This window comes from Halichoerus grypus, chromosome 4, assembly GCF_964656455.1.
Source record: "Halichoerus grypus chromosome 4, mHalGry1.hap1.1, whole genome shotgun sequence".
Taxonomy (NCBI): Eukaryota; Metazoa; Chordata; class Mammalia; order Carnivora; family Phocidae; genus Halichoerus; species Halichoerus grypus.
In genome coordinates this window covers 79,485,054-79,508,609 of record NC_135715.1, presented here as the reverse complement: position 1 = coordinate 79,508,609, position 23,556 = coordinate 79,485,054, and the positions used below count along the sequence as shown (strand labels likewise).

Sequence of the window (23,556 nt, the reverse complement as noted above, 5' to 3'; positions counted from 1 at the left end):
TATGCTTGTTCCTTTCTCTGCTCCTCCCCTTGCTTTCCCGCGTTCTCTTGCCCTCCCAAATAAATAAATAAAATCTTTTTTAAAAAAGGAGAGTGAGAAAGAAAAATGATTATTAAAAATGATTCCTTGGGTGGGGGCACCTGGCTGGCTCAGTTGGCGGAGCATGCAACTCTTGATCTGAGGGTTTTGAGTTTGAGCCCCATGTTGGGTATAGAGGTTACTTAAAAATAAAATCTTTATTAAAAAAATGACTCCTGGGCTAGTAAAGACATTTTAAATACATTTTTTAAAGATTTTATTTATTTATTTGACAGAGATAAAGCCAGAGAGCACAGGTGGAGTGAATGGCAGAGGGAGAGGGAGAAACAGGCTCCCCACTGAGCAGGGAGCCCAATGTGGGGCTCGATCCCAGGCCCCCAGGATCATGACCTGAACTGAAGGCAGACGTTCAACCGAACGAGCCACCCAGGCACCCCACTAGTAAAGACATTTTAGACAGAAAAGGAAACAGAAGCAGGTGTGGAATACCTTGGGGTGATGGACACAAGGGGATTATAGAAACCTCAGATAAACTGAGTGGAAACCCAAAAGAAAAGAGCCTTACAAGCCTCAATTTCAAGGGTGATAACTCATATCCCAACATCTAAAAAAGTGAAGTGTGGTAAAGACTGAGTAAATACAGCCTCAAAGATCACATGCAACCCAATGAAGTAGAAGAAAATAGCTGAGAGTTCCTGAACCCGTAAGAGGACCCAAAGAGGCCCAAGGACAAACAGAAGAAGATGCACTATATTGACCACTTACCCAATGGAAGCCACTGCAGGACCACAAACATCAGAATAATAATAGCGCCAGATAAGAACTCCTCAGCAGAAGCCAACAAAGACAAACTCACCCCCCCACTTCAATACCAGAAGGCCACTACCCCCCAAGAGAAAAATCAGAAAAGGAGACTCAAGAAGGAAAACATACTAAGTAAATCACACTCAGAACATGACAGAATTACTTAGAATTGACAAGATTAATTTTATGAAGTCAAGGAAATGAACAAAATTAGAGAATATAATGACACCTCTACTATACTCTCAAATAATGTTGAGTTTATAACTATAAATTTTCAATTTTCAACATACGAATATGGGCCACCAGACACACTTAAGACATGGGGGTGAATACAGCCCTCTGAGACAAAACTTGACCAATACAAACAAATGTTATATATTTATACCTTGTTCCTGGAATTTCATTTCTAAAGAGATACATGAATAAGTGAGGAAAGATCAGTCAGTCACAACCACATTCATCATATTACGTAAAACAAAGACACCATGTGTAGTGTTCAAGAGAAGCCCTTAAGGGATTCTCTTATTTATTTTTTTGGTTGGGTTATATGCTAAAATGTGAACACTTATGGTTTCACTGTATGCACTACTCCCTGTAAAAATTCCCCTTGTCCATTATCTCACACATCCTGTTTATTTCACTTTGATCTTCTGTTGTTAAAGATTTATCTGAAAAAGAGTGCATGCGAGTGAGGGGAGGGGCAGAGGGAGAGAGACAATCTCAAGCACATTCCCACTGAGCTTGGAGCTGGAACCCAATGCAGGGGCTCAATCTCACAACCCATAAGATCATGACCTAAACTGAAATCAAGAGTTGAATGCTTGGGGCACCAGGGTGGCTCAGCTGTTACGCGTCTGCCTTCGGCTCAGGTCATGATCCCAGGGTTCTGGGATCAAGCCCCGCATCGGGCTCCCTGCTCCGCGGGAAGCCTGCTTCTCTCCCTCCCACTCCCCCTGCTTGTGTTCCCTCTCTCGCTGTATCTCTCTCTGTGAAATAAATAAATCTTTAAAAAAAAAAAAAAGAGTTGGATGCTTAACCAACTTGAGCCACCCAGGTGCCCCTAAAAAAAGTTTTTAAAACCTTAACTTAAATTCTGCGTATAGGTACAATTACTTATTTACTTTTTATAAATGTAGGAAAATACTTCATAGAAAAAAAGACTAAAAGGAAGCAAATCAAATTGGTCAACCATTAATGTTAAATCTGGAGTTGTTATCTGTACAGTTTTTCTTCTCCTCCCTTTGCCCCCAAATTAACCAATCATTAGTTTGGTTGTAATATTGATACTTGTCCATAGTAACTTTTATATAAATCAGTCAGTCCTGGGAAATCCTATCATTTGGAAGGGATCTCTGATCATGTTCCATAAACATCTCTTCAGATTTTCCTTTCTGCTAGATATACGTAATTTTACATAAAATGAATCACCTATCCAAGCTTTCTTCAGACATCCTGTTATCACTCAATAAAAAAATGGCACCATTTCAGATGTATGTAATGCACCATAATTTTTTAACCATACATATTGGTGGACATTTAAGGGTTCCATGTTTTCTGAAATGGTACATAAAGATTAACATATTTGTGACTGACCTTTCCTCACTTGTTCAAATATCTCTTTAGAAGCAGAAGTGTGAGACAAGGTATTATATATACAGTACTAAAAACATAATGGCTTAAAAGATGATGCAACATTTTGTGTATGGAATTAAAAAATGATTATGTAATGATGACACTCTGTTTCACTGCTACATAATCCTTGTAGATATATACCATTTTGCAGGACTTTTTCAATTTTAGTCTTTCATATAGTTGAGAATTGAAGAATAATGACAAAATAATTCTTAGAATGATGAAATAAGATGTTTTATGATAGAGGAAAAATAAAATGACTAGGCCCTGATATTATCTTAGATTATAAAATGACCCAATGGACCCATATGGTAAATTTTAAGGAAAATAAATAAGTTTAAATATTCTTTTTGTTCTTTTGAGGACCTCTAAGAAATAATAAAATATTATCTTTACAAATAATTAAGACTTCTCAGAAAAGAAAGTATAAAACTAAAACTGGACCCAACTGACACTGACCATATTATAAGGCTTAAGGGTGCTTTTCTGGAAAGGTTAAGGAGCAATTTATACTTCCACCACCAGCAGGTATGCCTAGATAACTCTTGTGTTTCCTATTTATATAAGCAAAAGCAATATTACAATATTGTTTTTATTAAAGAAATATTTCTTCTGTGGGGCGCCTAGGTGGCTCAGTCGTTAAGCGTCTGCCTTCGGCTCAAGTCATGACCCCAGGGTCCTGGGATCGAGCCCCGCATCGGGCTCCCTGCTCAGCGGGAAGCCTGCTTCTCCCTCTCCCACTCCCCCTGCTTGTGTTCCTTCTCTCGCTGTGTGTCTCTCTCTCTAATAAATTTTAAAAAAAGGAAAAAAAAAATTTCTTCTGAATCTAAAAGAATCCCATTTAATGGAAAGATGTGATGAAGCAAACAAAATGATAGAAAAGTAATCTTTTTGAAGTAGGAGTATAAAATAGGAAAGTTATAAAAAAATTATTAATGGAACAATCACTTGTATACAAAAAAAGTTAAGAAAAAGAAAATAGGCCTAAAACGGCTATGCCACCACCCTAAAAGATAAGGCTGATTTTCTGTGCCAAAACTGTACAAACAATGTGGTTTACGTTGAATATAAACCATCTAAGTTTGTTTCCTTCATGGGGTCCTAAATTCTGGTATCTTCCAGGTAGCGGAAACACTCTACCCTCTACTCCACCAGCCCTTTGCACACACCACTGGGGTCAGTTCAACTTCACTTGGTAGTAAGCACTTCATTGTGTTGTCTCAACTAATTGCTGGAGGAATTAAGACAAGTCCTGTGTTACTCACCTGGAAAAGGACTCTTGGAAGTAACAAGAGCTTTTTAACAATTTGCTACATTGTTTTATTTATAAAATATAAATATACATTTATTTATATGCTAAATTTATTTATAAATTTTGAACAGCTGTTAGCACAGATGCATAGCGAATGCTCTGCCATAAACAGATGTGGGGTTTGCAACTTTAGTTTGTATTTTTATTGAGATATAACTCACACACCATAAAATTCATCATTTTGAAGTGCAGAGTTCAGTGGGCTTTAGTATGTATAACCATCACTATGATCTAATGCCAGAACATTTTCACCACCCCAGAAAGAAACCCGAAACTCATTAGCTATCAATTCCCCATTTCCCTGAACCTCTGGCAACTACTAGTCTACTGCCTCTGTGGTATATACACCCTTTAAAAAATTTTTTTCAGGGGGGCGACTGGGTGGCTCAGTCGTTAAGTGTCTGTCTGCCTTCGGCTCAGGTCATGATCCCAGAGTCCTGGGATCAAGTCCCACATCGGGCTCCCTGCTCTGTGGGAAGCCTGCTTCTCCCTCTCCTGCTCCCCCTGCTTGTGTTCCCTCTCTAGCTGTCTCTCTCTCTGTGTCAAGTAAATAAATAAAATCTTTAAAAAAGAATAAAAATTAAAATAAAATAAAAAATTTTTTTCAGGGCCCATGGCTGGCTCAGTCATTTGAGCATGTGACTCTTGATCTCAGGGTCACGACTTCAAGCCCCATAGAGATTACTTTAAAAATTATAATAAAGAAATTTTTTTTCATGAGTGTTGCATTTCCTGGTATCATGAAATATTCTTCACAAAATAACTATATACTAATCCACTATAAATATGATCTACTTAATCAATTCTCTATTAAGAAATTCAGATTTGGCCAATATTTTGTTATTAGAAATAAAGTGATAAACAACATATAGTGATATACCAAACCTTTGAGTCAAAATACTTACTTAAAATATACCTCCAACAGTCAAAGAATCTTAAGGTTTTTATACTCAGTAACTAAATCCTTCCCAGAAACAGAGTAACCAATTTCCATCAGCGCTAGGAGTTATAAAATACTCAAGCAACCTCACTTTCACTCACTGAGTATTTTTAAATCTTTGCCAATACATTAAAAAAAAAAAATTTAGTTTGTCTCTGATTACCAACAAAAGATTATTTAAATATCTAGCTGTCAACCCTAAAAAATGTGTCTCTCATGATCAAAAGAAAGCACAGAACTGTAACTTAAGACTCTGAAGTGGTATCAGAAGCAAAACATTCTTTTTCTCCCAAAAAGAAAAATAAAAGCAACAAATAATTAGCAAATCAAGTAATGCTATGCACAGCAAGGATTTGAGCTACATCATGTAACATAGATTAAGAGGTTTCCTTCAAAGTTATTCTTTATAATTAATCTTGCCCTCATGAATCTTTGATTTTCTAATAAAGTTTGGGTTACCAAAGTTCAATTGGTTTAAAAAGGAACCATTTAAGGGGCGCCTGGGTGGCTCAGATGGTTAAGTGTCTGCCTTCGGCTCAGGTCATGATCCCAGGGTCCTGGGATGGAGCCCCACATCCGGCTCCCTGCTCAGCGGGGGGCCTGCTTCTCCCCCTTCCTCTGCTTCTCCCCCTGCTCGTATTCTCTCTCTCTCTCTCTATCTCTGTGTCTCAAATGAATAAATAAAAAAAAAAAAAAAAAAAAAGGAACCATTTAAGAGGCGCCTGGCTGGATCAGTTGGAGGAGTGTGTAACTCTTGGTCTTGGGGCTGTGAGTTCGAGCTCCATGATAGGTACAGAGACCACTTAAATAAATAAAACTTAAAAAAAAAAAAAAAAAGGGAACCATCTATTTAAACTTTTTCCATGGAAATTCCAGAATACATTTGCCCCATAAAAATCTATACCCGGGGGGGCGCCTACCTGGCTCAGTCAATGGAGCATGCAACTCTTGATCTTGAGGATCTGAGTTCAAGCCCTACACTGATTGTAGACATTACTTAAAAAATTTTTAAAACTTAAGAAAAAAAAAATCTATACCCAGGAAACAAAGAACAACCAAACATTTATGGTCCATAATGTTTGCCACAAGGTTAGTTATTACAGCAAAAAAGGGCAACAACCTAAATGTCTAATAATAGAATGTCTATTGTCCAAAAAAGGAATACTTAAGTCTGGCATAGCTGTAACAAACCATGGATTTTTAATAATATCAAAAAGACTCACAATATAACAGTCAGGTAAACTTAATAAAAAGAAAAGGATGCTGGGTGCCTCGGTGGCTCAGTCGTTAAGCATCTGCCTTCAGCTCAGGTCATGATCCCAGGGTCCTGGGATCGAGCCCCGCATCGGGCTCCCTGCTCCTTAGGAGCCTGCTTCTCCCTCTGCCTCTCTGTCTCTCATGAATAAATAAATAAAATCTTAAAAAAAAAAAAAAAGAAGAAGTCAATGCCTGGATTCAAAGGACAGGCTGACTGTCTTGTTAGGGGCTAACACAGCTTGGTGACCTGAAGATGAAGCCAATGCTCACCGACCATTCTGAAAATCCTAGGGCCCTTAAAAATTATGCTCAATCCACTCTGCCTGTGCTCTCTACACATAGAACAACAAAGCCTGGATGACAGCACATCTACTTACAACGTGGTTTACTGAATATTCTAAGCCCACTGCTGAGATCTACTGATCAGAAAAAAAAGATTCCTTTCAAAATATTGCTGCTCCTTGACAATGCGCCTGGTCACCCAAGAGGTCTGATGGCGATATACAACAAGATTAATGTTGTTTTCACGCCTGCTGACACAACATCCATTCTGCAGCCCCACAGATCAAGGAGCAATTTCAACTTTCAGGTCTTATTATTTAATAAATACATTTCATAAGGCTATGGCTGCCTTAGACAGTGATTCCTCTGATAGATCTGGGCAAAGCAGAATGAGAAACTCCTAGAAAGGATTCACCATTCTAGATGCCATTAAGAACATTTGTGCTTCATCGGAAGCACGGGAAGAGGTCTAACTATCAACATTAACAGGAGTTTGGAAGAAGTTCATTCTAACCTAACCCTCATGGATGCCTTTCAGCTGAGGGGTTCAAGACATCAGTGGGGGAAGTAACTGCAGATGTGGTGGAAACAGCAAGCAAACTAGAAGCGGGGCCTGAAGATGGGACCACACTGATGCAATCCCATGGTAAAACTTTAACGAATGAGGAGCTGCTTCTATGGATGTGCAAAGAAAGTGGTTTCTGGAGATGGACTCTACTCCTGGTGAAGATGCTGTGAAGACTGTTGAAATGACAACAAAGAACTTAGCATATTACATAAATGTAATTGGTAACACATCAGCAGGGTTTGAGAGGACTGACTCCCAATTTTGAAAGAAGTTCTACTGTGGGTAAAATGGTATCAAACAGCACCACATGCTACAGAAAAACCTTGCCTGCAAGGAAGACTATTCATGCGGCAAATTTCAATATCATCTTATTTTAAGAAATTGCCACAACCACCCCAACCTTCAGCAACCATCAACCTGATCAGTATTTTTTTAATTAAGGCATGCACTTTTTTTTAAACATAATGCTATTTCACACTTAATAAACTATAGTTTATAGGTGTAAATATAACTTTATGTACTGGGAAACCAAAGAATTCATTTGACACACTTCACTGTGACATTCACTTTACAGCACTGGTCTAGATCTGAATCTGCGGTATCTCCAAGGTATGCCTATATTGAATAAACGTTAGATTTCTTCAGTATGACAGTTACATTGTAACTTTTAAGAAAATATTCTTAATAAATGCATATCAAGTACTGCATTCAGGGATAAAGTATGACATCTGTACCTGACTCTCAAAAGAATTAGCCAAAAAAAACCAAAAAATCCAAAACTGTATGTATATAGTGAAATAAAACGTGTCAAAATGCTAACAATTAGTGAATGTAGACACCATATACAGTAACATTAAAGGGTTGCTTTAAAGCGAAAATGTCTTTTTCTAACTAAAATTGAAACATACGGGGCACCTGGTGGCTGAGTTGGTTGAGCATCTGACTTCAGCTCCTGCCATGATCTCGGGGTTCTGGACTGAGCCCCATGTGGGGCTCTGCACTCAGCAGGGAGTCCGCTTCTCCCTCTCACTCAGTCCCTCTCCCCCTGCTCGTGCACACTCTCTCAAATAAATAAAATCTTAAACAAAAAAAAAATGAAATATACATTTTTCTGCTTCTACGGAAACAACCCCAACATCATTTTTAGGGTATCAGTTGGCAAATGGTAAAATCGCTGTATCTTGATTTAATTTAACCTGTAATGGTCTTTAGGAAAAAGAAAAAAAAAACAGAACAGGGGTGCCTGGGTGGCTCAGTCGGTTAAGCTGCTGCCTTCGGCTGGGGTCGTGGCCCCAAGGTCCTGAGATCGAGCCACATATTGGGCTCCTTGCTCAGCGGGGAATGTGCTTCTCCCTCTGCCTTGTGCTCCCCGCCCCCACGTCAAATAATTTAAAAAAAAAATCTTTAAAGAAAAGAAAAAAAAGAAAAACTAGAGAGAGAAATTTAAGTAGTGAGCAGCTAGCATTATGCCTACTCAATTCCTGTGTAGTTCTAAATCCCTATGATACCACCCCTATAAATCACTTGTATTATCCTTGATATCTGAGATTCAGTCAGTCTGTCAATAAATATCTGATTACCCAAAATGTACCAAGAAGACCGTACTTGGGGCTAGAGAATCAAAGTAAACACCACCATCCCTGAAGTGTTCTAAAAGACCAAAACAAACAAACAAAAAAGAATGAGTAAACAAATACTTTTAAGAGCTAAGAAGGAAAAACACAATGCTGTCTGAAAGAATTAACAGAGGGAGCCCACTTTAGATAAGGCAGTGAGGAAATTCCTCTCCATGAAGTTACATTTCAGCTGATACCAACTATTCAAACAGGGAAAAGAGCATCCTGAGTTCCATTAGAAGGTTTAACTAAAAACAAAGTTTGGAGCAAGAATAGTCTATAAAAAATTCCACCTGTAGCACAAAATGAAAAGCAAGGGATACGGTGTCAGACTAAAATCCACCATTTAGGGGCGCCTGGGTGGCTCAGTCGGTTAAGCGGCTGCCTTCAGCTCAGGTCATGATCCTGGGGTCCTGGGATCGAGCCCCACGTCCGGCTCCCTGCTCAGCGGAGAGCCTGCTTCTCCCTCTCCCTCTGCCTACTTGTGCTCTCTATCTCTCTGTCAAATAAATAAATAAAATCTTTAAAAATAAATAAATAAATAAAATCCACCATTTATTAGTTGTGCAATTACACAAATTACTTAACATCTCTCAGCCGGTTTTCTCCTCTGAAAAATGGAACAGTGCTATGAAAATCCAACATGCTTATGATTGTGAAGTATGACAGATAATACAATGTTCAACACCTTGTCCATTCCCTCAGAACTGTTTTTAAATTATTCCAAAAGCTACCTGGAGGACGTAAGTATTTCCCAATGCCTGGATGTAACTTTAAAAAAATACCAATTAATCAAAGCCTGTAGTGGAAAAAATACTAATCACATGCCTTGCCTATTGCTTTATTTCCTTCCTTCCTTCATTAAATAACTATTAGCTTACTTTGTGGCCAGGAATTACGAGACTACAGGTGCTAAGAGAGTATAATACTAAGCAAAGTAAGTCAGAGAAAGACAAATACCGTATGATTTCGCTCATATGTGGAATTTAAGAAACGAAACAAAGGGGAAAAAAGAGACAAACCAAAAAGCAGACTCTAACTACAGAGAACAAACAGATGGTTGGGGCGGCGGGGGGTGTGAATGGGTGAAATAGGTTAAAGGGACTAAGAGCACACTTATTTTGATGAACACTGAGTAAGATACACAATTGTTGAATACTATACGGTACACATGAAACTAATATAACACTGTATGTTAACTATACTGGACTTAAAGTAAATTTAATTAAAAAAAAGAACATAGGTGCTGGGATTATAGTGTTGAACAAGACAAAGCCCTTGCCCTCATGGAACTTACATTCTACTGCAGAGAAAGACATACAAATTAAAACAGTAAATGCTATGACAAAAAATAAATTGGGAGAGGAGAGTATCAGTGACGCTGCAGAGGGGATGACTATATGAAGATAAAACTACTTCTCTGAGAAGAAAACATCTTAGCAAAAGGTGAATAAAATGGAACAAGGCCTGTGATGTGGAGAGCAAGCATTCTCTAAGCAAAGGGAACAAGACCAAAAAGTCTCTGAAGGAACAAATTGGCAGTGCTGTAAAACAGATGTAACATGAATTACAGCTTTAGCATGAATGGTTAACAGTCCAAAACAAACTGAAAATGCTTTACAAATCACCAAACTAAGCTGTGGGGCCAAAAACAAGATGTTTTATATTGTTTGTATCCAGTCCCCCAAACCCTAAAATATTTTAATGATCCCAACCAATAATATAGCAAATGGAAACACTTTACTACTAACAGAGATAAAAGGAATCAATACAATAATCAACTAAGGAATTTTTACACTAAATCCAGTGTAAAGACTAAGGATGAACATCAAGAACTTTGTCATGGGCAAACTGAAAGGAAAGGCATGTTAATATGGCAAGAGGTTTAATGACTATTATAATTACTTAGAAGTATTTTTAAGTAAATGGAGAGATACACCACATTCATGGAATGGAAAAGTCAGTATTGTGAAGATGTCAATATTCCCCAGAATGACCTGTACACTCAAGGCAATTTCAATCAAAAGCCCAGCAGAATTTTTTTAAATTGACAAGTTGATTTTAAAATCAGTAAAAATAGGGGTGCCTAGGTGGCTCAGTCATTAAGCGTCTGCCTTTGGCTCAGGTCATGATCCCAGGCTCCTGGGATCGAGCCCCGCATCAGGCTCCCTCCTTGGCAGGAAGCCTGCTTCTCCCTCTCCCACTCCCCCTGCTTGTGTTCCCTCTCTCACTGTGTCTCTCTCTGTCAAATAAATAAATAAAATCTTAAAAAAAAATTTTTTTTAAATAAAATAAAATCCGTAAAAATAATCTGAAACTAATGTAACATTGTACATTAACTATACTCAAACTGGGAAATAAACAGGTAGATAGATAAAATAAGTAAGGATATACAAAACAAGAATACCCAGAACAATTTTGAAAAAAGAAAAAAGTTAGGTGATACTACCTAATTTCAAACCTTAGCATAAAGTAATTAAGAAAGTACAGTACTGGTGTGGGGCACACCTGGCTGGCTCAGTCAGTAGAGCATACAACTCTTGATCTCAGAGTTGTAAATTTAAGCCCAATGTTGGGTGCAGAGATTACTTAAAAATAAAATCTTTAAGGGGCGCCTGGGTGGCTCAGTCGGTTAAGCATCTGCCTTCAGCTCAGGGGCTTCCTGCTCAGCAGGAGCCTGCTTCTCCCTCTCCATTCTGCCGCTCCCAACCCCCCCTCCCCCATCGTTCTCCTCTCACATGCTCACTCTAATAATATCTAAAATAAAATAAAATAAAATCTTAAAAGTATTGGTGTAATAGACACGCAGATCAATGAAACAAAATATAGTGCAGATTTTTTTTGCCAAGATTTTTGATAAAAATAAAAGATAAAAAAGGAGATATCATAATCTTTTCAATGACTGGTGCTGGAACAAATGGATATATGTATGGAAAAAAAATGAACTGTTATCTCACATCATGCTCAAAATGGACCACAGGTATAAATAAAAACGCTATAAAATGTCTCAAGAAAGCACAAGAAAAACTTTGCTACCTTGGGAAAGGCAAGAATTTCATAAAAGGATCCAAAAAGCACAAATCATAAAAGAAAAAAAATCATAAATTATACTTCACTTCTGCTTTCTGAAGAACACTATTAAGAAAATTAAAAAGCAAGCCACAGACTGCGAGAAATCATCATAAAACAGATCTGTATCCAGATTTTTTTTTTTTTTAAAGATTTTATTTATTTATTTGACAGAGAGAGACACAGCGAGAGAGGGAACACAAGCAGGGGGAGTGGGAGAGGGAGAAGCAGGCCTCCCGCCGAGCAGGAGCCCAATGTGGGGCTCGATCCCAGGACCCTGGGATCATGACCTGAGCTGGAGGCAGATGCTTAACGACTGAGCCACCCAGGCGCCCCTGTAGCCAGATGTTTTAATTCAGTAAGGCAAACCTCCCAATTAAAAAATAGGAAAAAATTTCGACACTTCATAAAAGATATAAAAAGAGCCAAAAAGCACATGAAAAGATGCTAATCATTAGTAGTTAGGAAAATAAAATTTAAACTCACCATGAGACGCTCCTATCACTAGAATATCCAAAAGACTAAAAATATCAAGTGTTGGTGAAGGTATGGAGCAACTAAACTAGAACTGCCCACTCATCATTGCTGGTAGGAATGTGAAATGATACAACCATTTTGGAAAACAACTTGGCAGTTTCTTATAAAGTTGAAAATTCAGCCGTTTACCCCTAAATATTACCCAAGCCACAGGAAAACATAATGTTCACAAGAAGCCTTTACACAAATGTTCATGGTAGTTTGATTCAAAATGGCCAACAGCTGGAAACAACTTGAACATTCACCCACTCTTAGATCACTGGGCAAACTGTGATTATGTCCATATGACGGAATAAAACTCAGCCATAAAAAGGAACAAAATACTGATACAAGGGTATAGGTGAAATCTCATAAATTATTATGCTAAGTCAAAGAAATCAAACACAGGTGGCTCCTGGGTGGCTCGGTCAGTTAACTGTCTGCCTTCAGCTCAGATTGTGATCCCAGAGTCCTGGGATTGAGCCCCGAGTCAGGCTCCCTGCTCAGCTGGGAGTCTGCCTGTCCTTCTCCCTCTGCCCTGCTCATGCTGTCTCTCTCTCAAATAAATAAAATCTTAAAAAAAAAAAAAAAATCAAACACAAAAGAGTACATACTATTTCATTTACATGAAATAACTAGAAAAGACAAAACTAATTTACAGGAGTGCAGAAAGATCAATAGCTGTGTAGGACAGGGTTAAGGGGTGGAAAATAACAGCAAAAGAACACAAAGGAACTTGTTTGGATGATGAAAAAGTTCTCTATTTGATTGTGATTTTAAGTTACATAAGTACATTCACTTGTTAAAACTCACTGAGTTTTACATTTAAAATTGGGTGCATTTTAATTCATGAAAATTATGCATTTATCAATCTCATGAAGAGGCTGGGCATTTCTTTTAGCTATATCTCTGTTGAAAGCATAGCAACAAAGCTTGATTCCCTTGAATTTCCAGAAATTCTGTAAACAACCTAACAATACATAATAAATCCAGTTCTGCTAAAACTAAAAAAAAAAAAAAAAAGCATTTAAAAAGTTGATTAAAATGTCATTCAACCATTATTTAAATATAAAATTTTCCTTTGCATATAAAAGACATTCAGTCACCTGAATGAAAATCATAAAAGAATACATTTCTAAGATTCAAGTATGAATCAATACACTGAAGTCTGAAGTATGACTCCTGACTCCTGGAGATACACAAAAATTTCTTATTTATATTTAGTGAATATTTATTCAACACCTACTTACCATATGCCAAGACAGTATGAACTGTACAAGGAAAGACAGAAGTTCAGAAGAGAGAGAAGCCCATTTGCAACTGCACAGAAGGATGACGAGATGTTTAAAACTTACGTTGTTAGCAAGAACGCCCCATCACCACATCTTTCCAGAGCCTTTCGTGCAGGAGGTTTTGCTGCAAATTCTACAAAACCTTTTCCTGTCGCTCTACCACGATCATCCACAACCACAACGGCTTTCTCTACAGGACCAAACTGGGAAAATGCTTGCTCTAGCAGCTCATTGGAAACAACCGGCGAAAGGTTCTTGACAGTTAGGGCTGCTCCATGTGTAGCAAAACGAATTCGGAGAGGTCTGCTCTTCAAAATGGTGCCATCCAGCTCTGCTTTTGCAATTTCAGCCAGTGTTCTGGATTCCTTTTTAGGAGGAAAAATCACTTTTTAAAGATGATAGTAACACAAATAATTTTAAATAGTGGTTTCTAGGGAGAAGAGCTGGGTAGCTTTTGGAAAATGACTGTTAGGGTCACTCTGTTTTTGTGTCATTCAATTTTGGTATCACATGCATTGTATTAATTATTCAAAAATAAGTATGTTTAAATACCCCAATGTCCCAAGTCATCACTAAAAGATTATCTATTCAGAAATTACCAGCTATTAAATATTCGAAGCAAGATCTTTTTTTTAAATCTCCTCATATATTAAAAGTAAATCATAATTACTTTTTGAGACCAAGCACCAGTTACTGGAAGCTATTATTGAAAACAGAATAATTTCCCATATATTCCATGTTTTTGATATTCATATCTTAATAAAACATCCCACCTCATCCCACCTCTCCAATGCCAGAAAAACCCCCTTCTCTTTTTCTTTTTTATATCATCTATGAAAACTACTATCAGATGTTGTTAACCACTTCTGAAATACTTTCATGGGCTACACATTTCTCCATTATATTGAGAAGCAAACATGTACAATCATGGGCTATAAGAGTTCTCTCCGTTATAAAGAGAATCAAGTGCACACGCATTTATAAACTAGAAAATACATTCATTGCTGAAACCACTAGGTAACTTCCTACTTGAAGAATTCAAGAATATAGACATCTAAACATTATCAACAAACTGACAAGTTTAATATAGACATGTTCTTTTTCTTTGTGTTGTGAGAACTCTCCAGAGAGAACTGAAAGAAGTTTTATATGCATTTGTAAGAGAACAAATATACTGTCTTATGAAAAAAGTCTTAAGGTCACAATAGATCCTTATATAATCACTAAAATATTCATGACATTTAAATTACTGCACTTATGCAAAAATCTATCTACAGAACTAATGTTACAAAGACAAATGAATCTAACCTTTTTACAGATTTTCAAAATAGCTATCTTTAAAAATTACTCTTGGGGTGCCTAACCGGCTAAGTCAGTAAAACATGTGACTTGATCTCAGGGTTGTAAATTCAAGCCCCAGCTTGGGTACAGAGATTACTTAAAAATAAAATCTCAAAAATAAGTAAATAAAAATTACTCTTAAATTTTTTTAAAATTATTCTTAAAAGTATCTGCAAGCATTCAATAAATATCTAACAAGGGACAGGTACTTTGTACCTAGTATGTCATATAATCCAACAACTTTGAGAGGTAGATTTTAAAATGCTGTTGGGTATAACTGGGAATGGGAAGAGGAATGAGGAAATTTCATGGGGGTGATGATAGTGTTCTGTATCTTGATAGGAATCTGAGTTAAACAAATGTTATTCGTCTAAAATCACCAAACTGTACACTTATAATTTGTGCATTTTGCTGTATGCAGATTTCAAATACCTCAAAAAATAATACTGGACTCTAGTTAATGACAAGCATGCCAGAGCGTTCAAAAAGTCAAGAACTGATGGGCAGAGACAGAGATGAATAGATAAGTGAAAAAAACATATATAACAAAACTTAGACAATCTAGATGGTGGATATATGGATGTTCATTGCTATATATCTGAAATTTTTTCAGAGTAAATGTTTAAGGGCAGGAGGATAAAGAAAACCGGTGAGGACTTTCTAAAACTGAAGAGTGGTGGGGCGCCTGGCTGGCTCAGTTGGTAAAGCGTGTCACTCTGGATCTCGGGGTTGTGAATTCAACCCCCACACTGGGAGTAGAGATTACTTAAAAATAAAATCTTAAGAAAATAATAAATAAATGAAATAAAACTGAAGAGTGCTTCCAGAGGGCATCTCCTGTTCAGATTCAGTCACGTATATTCACAACATCACATATTTTTTCCCCCAAGGGAAGTAGGAAATCCCAATTTTTATGTTAAATCAAGTAATTTTTTTTACAGTTGGCAATGAATTCAATTTTTAGTACTTTTGGGCCAAATAAAATGTTTATGCTGTCAGGAATTTTCAATACCATAATCCTTCTTCAAAGCTTATACTTTTCATGGTTTTAAGTAATTCTACATCAGGGTTTCTCAACTTTAGCACTCTTGACATTATGGGCAAGATAATTCCTATTGTGGGGGGCTGTCCTGTGCATTATAGGAGATTTAAGCCAGTAGAACCACCCCCACTTTTGACAACGAAAAATGTCTCGAGACATTGTCAAATGTCCCCTGGGAAGCAAAACCACCCCATTTAAGAACCACTGCTGTAAATGTGTACTACAGTTATCTGTAAAATCAATTAAAATTATGTGTTTGAAATGAAACCAAAGATTTCTTTACTTCATGCCGCAGAATAACGATAACAAGGTAACTTAGTAATTACTAAGTAGGTACTATATGCTAGCCATTATTTTATATAAATATACATATATATCTATCTAACTAAATACACACACACACACATTAGCTTTCATTATCCTCATCAACAATCTTACAAAGTGGGTTGTTACTATCCCCACTTCACATATGGGGAAATAAGCCTAGACAGGTTGAAGTAACTCGCCCCCAGATCTATACAGAATTCATAATCTCTACCAATACACCATAAGTCCCTCCTTCCAGCTAGTGTCCCTGCATCACTCTGCATAAAAAGTAAAACTATAGGCTTTTAACTTAAAGGAATACAAAAAATAACAAGAAACTAAGTGACTACCCCAAGATAGAGACCACTTGAATTAGGATCTCATGATGTCCATTGGACCCTTTCAAAAGGCTCTTTCAAAGCACCTGATCTTTTCTCATTGTTCGCTAGTGGTTAAAACTGACCACTGCAAGAGTACTAAATTAATTAAGTTCAAGGAAATCCACTGATGCAAAATGGAAATAGCCTTCAAGTCAATCAACAGAAAGTTGACTGGGTAACTAGCAGTCCATTCACACTGTGAAATACAATATGGTCATTAAAAATCAATCTAATGATATGAAAAGATGTCAAAGAGATATTAAATGAAAACCTCAAATCACAAAATGTGTACAGTATGGTTTGCTATGGAAAAATCACACCAAGTTTAACAGTGATTACATTTAATGTGTTAGGGGGCAATCTTTCACTAGAATTAAAATTGTAATAAGAAAATTACCTGAACTAAAAGAGCACTTTAAATTATATGCTGGACAGGCCCACTAAGGAGATTCTACAACATCTTTTTCAGTATTTGACATTCCATTAAGAAGCACACAGCATTGGGGCACCTGGGTGGCTCAGTCGTTAAGCGTCTGCCTTCGGCTCAGGCCATGATCCCAGGGTCCTGGGGTTGAGCCCTGCATCAGGCTCCCTGCTCTGCGGGAAGCCTGCTTCTCCCTCTCCCACTCCCCCTGCTTGTGTTCCCTCTCTCGCTGTGCCTCTCTCTGGCAAATAAATAGATAAAATCTTTAAAAATAAAAAGCACACAGCATTTCATTATTAAAAACAAAAAACACAAGGGGAGAGGGTTTAGTCCCCAAAGGCTAAATTAATGTAAATTCGGTTGATTTGTAACTGTAAATTCGGTTGATTTGTAACTCTTTAATTACAAGAGTGGTTCTCAAACCTTAGCAAGCATAAAAATAACATGGAGGGCTAATTAAAACCCAAGACTATTGGGCCCCAACCCCACAATTTCTGATTCAGTACATCTAATCTAGGGTGGGGTCTTAGAATTTGCATTTCTAACAAATTCTCAGTTAACAACTTTTGAGATGGTCTAGGGTCAGTCAGCATTGCTAGCATGAGTGGGAGGGAAAATAATATAAGTGGCCATCTGCGTACACTAGAGAGAAATGTGAATCTGCTGGAAAGGAACCACAGTTTTGTGAATCACCGCTTCAGAAGTCTAGTTTACTAAAGCTAAAAAAGTAGGGGAGGAGGGAGATAAAAGCAGAAACAGAGTTCAGGTCAAACTTGTACCAGTTTTAACTATATTAAACTAGCTTTAAAATGCACCACTGGGACTTCTGGCTGGCTCAGTCTGAGAAGCATGTGGCTCTTAATCTCAGGGTCGTCAGTTCGAGCCCCTGACTGGGTATAGAGATTACTTAAATAAATAAACTTTTTAAAAAATGCACTACAAGTTCTCAGTTAATTTAGCCAATCTAATGTCAGTAACCACTCAAAACCTAAAAAAGAAGCTTTTGGGTCTAAAATTCCACAAAATGTACCTAAATTAAACACAGTCTATTTCAACCCTAATGTACCATGGATTTACAATATGGATTAGGACCTTATAAGGAAACGCCGCTTCAATTCTTTTTCCTCACCATTACATACTAGCAATGCTGACCCTACACCATCTCCAAAATGTTGTCTCACCTCATCAATTAACTGGAAAACTACAACCACCACTGTAAAAAATTTAATTTTAAAGATTAACTGAACAAATAAAAAGTATTTCTAAAAATAGAAATCAAATAAAATTACACCACTATTATAGGGCCACTACACCACCACTACATACTATAGCCACTACACCATTACTTACATTCAAATCAGGTATACACTATACGATTTTCCTAAGTAGAAAAAGATATGTAAGAGCTCAGAAATATTTAAGGCTTTTAAATGTACCTGTTAATCATAGAGCTCAGATTAAACAGTAAAGTTATCCATAAAGCTAAATCTTGTAAGCTAAATTCTAATTTCCCACTGACATATTTTTAACATTCCTACACAAAAAATACAGCATGATAGGTTTGGAGGAGCATATCCCAAAGGAGCAGACAAGGGCCTTCTCATCTCCCCATTTCATAATCCCATAGCCTTTTTTTAAAAAAAAACTAAAAGCAAATATCCACTAGCCACATATGGCTATTTAAATTTAAGAATAAGTAAAATTTAAAGTTTAAATCCTCCAGCACAATTGCTACATTTCAAGTGCTCAACAGTCACATATGGCTAGTAGCTACTACACTGGACAGCATATACACATAACATTTCCAACACTGCAGAAGTTCTATTTGACAGGGCTAATACATTAAAGGAAAAAAAGGATTATCAGTAGCTTTAAAGATAGAAGGAAAAAGATTTTTCCATGTCAAAATGTTTACTATTGGCTTATTTTTTAAGTGTAAGGCTTCCCAAACAAAAGGAAATGCAGTCCTACCATTCTTCCTCCAGAATGTCAACTTTAGAACAGACCAACAGGGTGCCAGAGGCTAAAGAGTATGAAAATGTTAAATAACATCTCTTTGGAAAGTTTACTAAAAATTGCCTAAAACACCTCATTGTAGAAACCTAAGTTCCTTTAACATAACTTTTGAAATTGTATTAAAAATAATTTTACCAAATGACTGTTTAACGTCCAAAAGATATTTATAATTTTATGTTCAAAACGCACTGATTACTTAACTTCAATTTTAAGGAAATTTCCAGATCTTATTAATACCCTATGAAGATTTACCCTTCTCTTGAAGCCATTTAGATTTTAAATGTTCAAATGTTCTCCCTAAAAAATACAATGTCATTAAATCACAATCAATTCTATCTACGTATTAAAATTTTGCCTTGGCCAATCATGAAGAGAACCCGATTTTCAATGTTACAACTCCAATAAGAAAGCTTCCACAAACTGCCATGCACATAAAATTTGAGGGTCAAACTAGAAAGGCAACACAACACAAATAAGCCCTTGTGTAAAAATGTCTCCAAGAAAAATATTTTGTTGGAAAAAAAATCCAGCATCTAAATACGAATTACAATAAAGCTGTATAACTGACACTGATGGAATTCACCACAAAGCACATAGGAAAACCGAATAAAGTAGATATTTTGGCCTGTAAGAGTAAACCCCCGCTGTTTGAATTAAAATAAAAAATGTAAGGGAGGCACAATTTTTGCATGTTATTGGAAAACTTTTAAGACTTAGACTAAAAAGTAATATGTACACTCTCCTAGCATTAAAATGTGCCCGTAAAATATAGAACAGTATGTAATTCATACCCCCCCCCAAAAACGTGGAAACGTCCAGAATGTTTAGGAAGAGAGCATCCTACACTAGATACGTAACAATTCAACACCGTCCCAATATTGCAGTTTAAGAACTAGGCAGTTAAAGGTGGGCTGCGCTGAGGTGAGGGAGAAACAAAATGGTTTACCGTTAAACATGCAAGTCTGGTTGCAATCAAGGAGATGATTTGGAAAATTTTTAAGAAGCGAGTCCGCCGGTTGGTCCTCCATGCCCAATGAAATTTCTGGTAAGACCGAAGCTTCCGTTCCAAATTCATATCTAATTCATTTCCCTTAACACAATTGTGCCTGCAAGAAGTCTCACCCCAAAACGTTCCTGACCCTTGTCGGAACCAGAGAACTAAAACCCATTGGGCCGGGTTAGCCGTAGCCTATGTAGCGCGGGGCAAGCGAAGCCGGACGCGCGCAGAGCAGAAAACGCTGGCGACAGCAACCACGGAGCGACGGGAAACCGAGCCGGCTAATCGGAAATACCGGGCTAAAACGCCGCTCTGGGAGAAAGGACAATCCAGCGCGGCGGGAAAGATAAGGGCGGGAGGCGCCGCGATTTTCACAGGCCACAGCAAAGGCCGCAGCTGGGACAAGGGCTTTCTCCAAGGCGGCTGAGGAACGTAGACCGCTGCCGGCGGCGCCCGGCTCCTCGCAGGGGCCTCCCTTCACGACCCCTTCCCCTCACACCCCCGCCAACCAGGTCCGACACTCACCAAACGGATGAAGCCAAAGCCACGGTCCCGATTGATGAAGACCTCGCTGGGCTCGCCGTAGCGCTCGAAGAGCCTCTTGAAGTCCTCCTCCGTGATGTCTGTGGGCAGGTTCCCCACGAAGAGGCGACAGCGTTGCGTGTACGTCTTTTCGCCCGGCTTGAGGAAGCTCTTGATGTCAATGGTGAATCCCATCTCTTCATCGGGGTGGTCCTCCGGGGGTACGGGGGCAGGTGGCGCCGGCTCCCCCGCCAGCGCGAGGGCCATGGCGGCCGCCGGCTCGCTCTCGCCTGCCGCGGACTCAAGAGCTCGAAGGCGGGCCGGGTTTTTCTCAATGCGTACTTGCTTCAGGTTTCCTCTTAACATCATCTTAGTGAGTTGACTTCAGATACCGGATATAATTCTAGAGCTATAGCGTATCTCTGTATATACCTAGAGAAACGGAATATAGAAGGAAAAAGTCAGAGAAGACAGCTAGGTCGCCTAGCGCGCTGCCCTGCCTGGTAGGACTCACGGCCCGGGTAGCCGCACGTTCAAAATGGCGCTGCCACCAGCCGCAGTTACAAGAAGAGACGCCAGCTGTAAGCCCCGCCCCTCCGCAAAGGCCGGCGCCGGAGCCACCGCGCCTGCGCATTATTGGCGCCAACGGCACGATAGCTAGCATGCGCATGAGCACAATATTAAACGAGCTGTGGAGCCAAGCCACCTTTTAGGCTTCGCGAAACGCGGTTTCCCATCCTTCTGAATTAGCAGACTGTTGGGTTGCACTTGTGAGAAAAATTGTGTTATGTGTGCATCCAGCGTGTGAAAACACAATGATTTGGGGAATATCTATATTCTTTTAAATATCCAGCTCAATTCTCAATGACTATGGAAAAATGAAAACTTGCAGATTTTATGCATACCATTGAATAAGAAGATATTTCCCAGTAATTGGAACACGTAAAAACATTTATTTCTGCCCGTTTCAACAGCAAGGTTTTTATTATATTTACTGATATAATCCCGTTCTATAAAATAATTATGCTGTTGATTATTCGCCTCGGAGAAGGACTCCATGAAATTGCTTATGAAATTCTGAACTCCTATGGACCATACTCCATAACACAGGTCAACAAATATTTTCTGTAAAGGGCCAGATTGCAAATATTTTAATATTTGTGAGCCATACAGTGTCTGCCAAACTACTCAGGTCTGCTCAGTACCTCTCCTGGGACATGGGCAGGCACTCTTCAGTGAGTGTTAAAAAGAAATGAATTCACTCTCTGTAAAACATTTTACTAGTTTCTCATGAGGTTAAACATATGCTCACTTAAGAAGAGCAATCCCACTCCTAATTATCCAAGTGAAGTGAAAACTTGTGTTCACAGAAAAAATATATGCAAATGTTTATAGGGGCTTTATTTGTAATCAACAAAAACTGGAAACAATCCAAATGTCCAACTAGTGATAGGTAAACAGTGTGACATTCATATAATAAAATACGCTCAGCAATAAAAAGGAATGCACTACAGAACACAGATCAGTGGCTGCCAGGAGCTAGGGGTGGGGTGACTACACAGGGACACAGGGAAATGTTTGGAATGATGAAACTATATTCTGAATGAGGTGGTGGCTACACAATTGTATGTGTTTGTCAAAACTTGGTAAACTGTGCACTAAAAGGGTCAGTATTACTGTTTGTAAATTATGCCTTAAAAATTTTTTAACTATCCAAGAATTTAAAAATAAAATACCATCAAGACTAATCCGTATTTACCTTAGTTACCATCCAAATTCTAATTACCCAGACTCTAATCCCCAGAGAGTTCTGTAAATTCCTGAGTCTGACCCAATTCCCCACACCCCTCTCAGTTGCTCTAAAGTCTTCTACTGAGTGGTTGGAAACTCACTCTCTGTCATCAGCAGAATCCCCTATCTTTAATTTTTTCTCTGAACATCTTCACTTTCCTGCTTTAACTGGAATATTGTTTTCCTCTGAAGATTGCTTCCCCAACAGCCCTCCCTAGAGGTGGATATTTTTCCTACATCCCGTGTGTCACCAGACTTAAGGATGAGACAGAGACATTCTCCGTGATCCCTTGCAAGTTGGAGAATATTTCCCCTCTCCTTCAGCAAAAATCCCAGCTCCAAAATTCTCGTGCCAATATAAACATGAGCTTATGCTCCCTCTCCTGCTCTCCCTCTTCTTTACTCTTCCTTCCCCACCCCCCATAATAACTTTCTCACCACTCTTCAAATTTACAACCACAAATGTGTGGTAGGACCTCAGCCCCTACTTATTTTTCTCACCTAACAATTTCAGACTATTTTCTCTCTCCTCAAACCAACACTCCCCCCACCTCATTCATAGCCAATAATGTCAATTTTTATTAACTTCACTGAATGAAAAGACACAATCAGAATAAAATTGCCTCACTCGATCAGCACCAAATCAACTAACCTAATACCATATGTAGCCTTCCCTCCTGTTACAAGAATGAATTGCCAGTGATCCCCTCTAAGGCCAACCCCTTTGATAGCAACTTCTTTCCAAGCACTTTGCTTCTGCAGTTAACTAGTCACCTTCCCAAGTGGTCGGTCCCTTGATCTGTACTCAACTATATCCATGTGCAAAACAAAACAAACTGCTGACGAAACTGTCACTTTAAAAAAAAAAAAAGGAAAAAAAAGAAAAGAAAAAAAACCCTTCCCAGACCAATGTTGTCCTTTAGCTATTTCTTTACTAGAAAGAGAGAAACAGAGAGAGCAGAATTGTCTGTATTTTCTGTCTCTATTTGCTCATTTGATATCTCCTTAAGCCACATTAATCAGATGTCTATCCCCACATTCCATTCCTCTGAAACCTCTCTTGGCACGATGGGTGACTCTACCAGGTGCAACAGTCAAATCTCAGACTTTTCAGCAGCATTTGACATTGTAGACCCGTGCCTGAGTTTCACCATGTATAATTTGGGAGTAATACCTACTTAACAGTTATTATGCATAGTAAATGAATTACAGTATAATCTTTGGAAAAGATTCTGATACCATAAGTGTTATTATTGGTCACTTTTCTCCTAACTTCTGGAAACACTATCCTGTCTTCTATACTATCATATTCTCTTGGTGTTCTTACACCTCACTAGCCACTCCTCAGTCATTATCCTTCTTAAGAATCCTAAGTATGTTGGAGAGCCACAAGTTTAAGTCCTTCTCTCT

General features: G+C 38.3%; 1 protein-coding gene across 3 annotated transcripts in view; it reads right to left on the bottom strand.

Moving 5' to 3' along the window:
- PSPC1 (paraspeckle component 1) overlaps positions 1–20,926 on the bottom strand; it is a 101,732-nt gene extending 80,806 nt beyond the window's left edge. For 2 of the 3 annotated variants that reach the window (XR_004918813.2, XM_036097155.2), the window contains exons 1-2: positions 20,359–20,925; positions 13,391–13,692 (exon numbers count right to left, since the gene is read on the bottom strand). Coding sequence is in view for 2 of the 3 variants with exons in the window: in XM_036097155.2 (XP_035953048.1) it covers positions 13,391–13,692; positions 20,359–20,724 (668 nt within the window). In the remaining variant the exon portion in view is untranslated. Of the gene's footprint in view, positions 1–13,390; positions 13,693–20,358 lie in introns of all 3 variants that reach the window. The other variant, XM_036097156.2, reaches the window with a different exon arrangement.
- Positions 20,927–23,556: the final 2,630 nt, after the last annotated feature.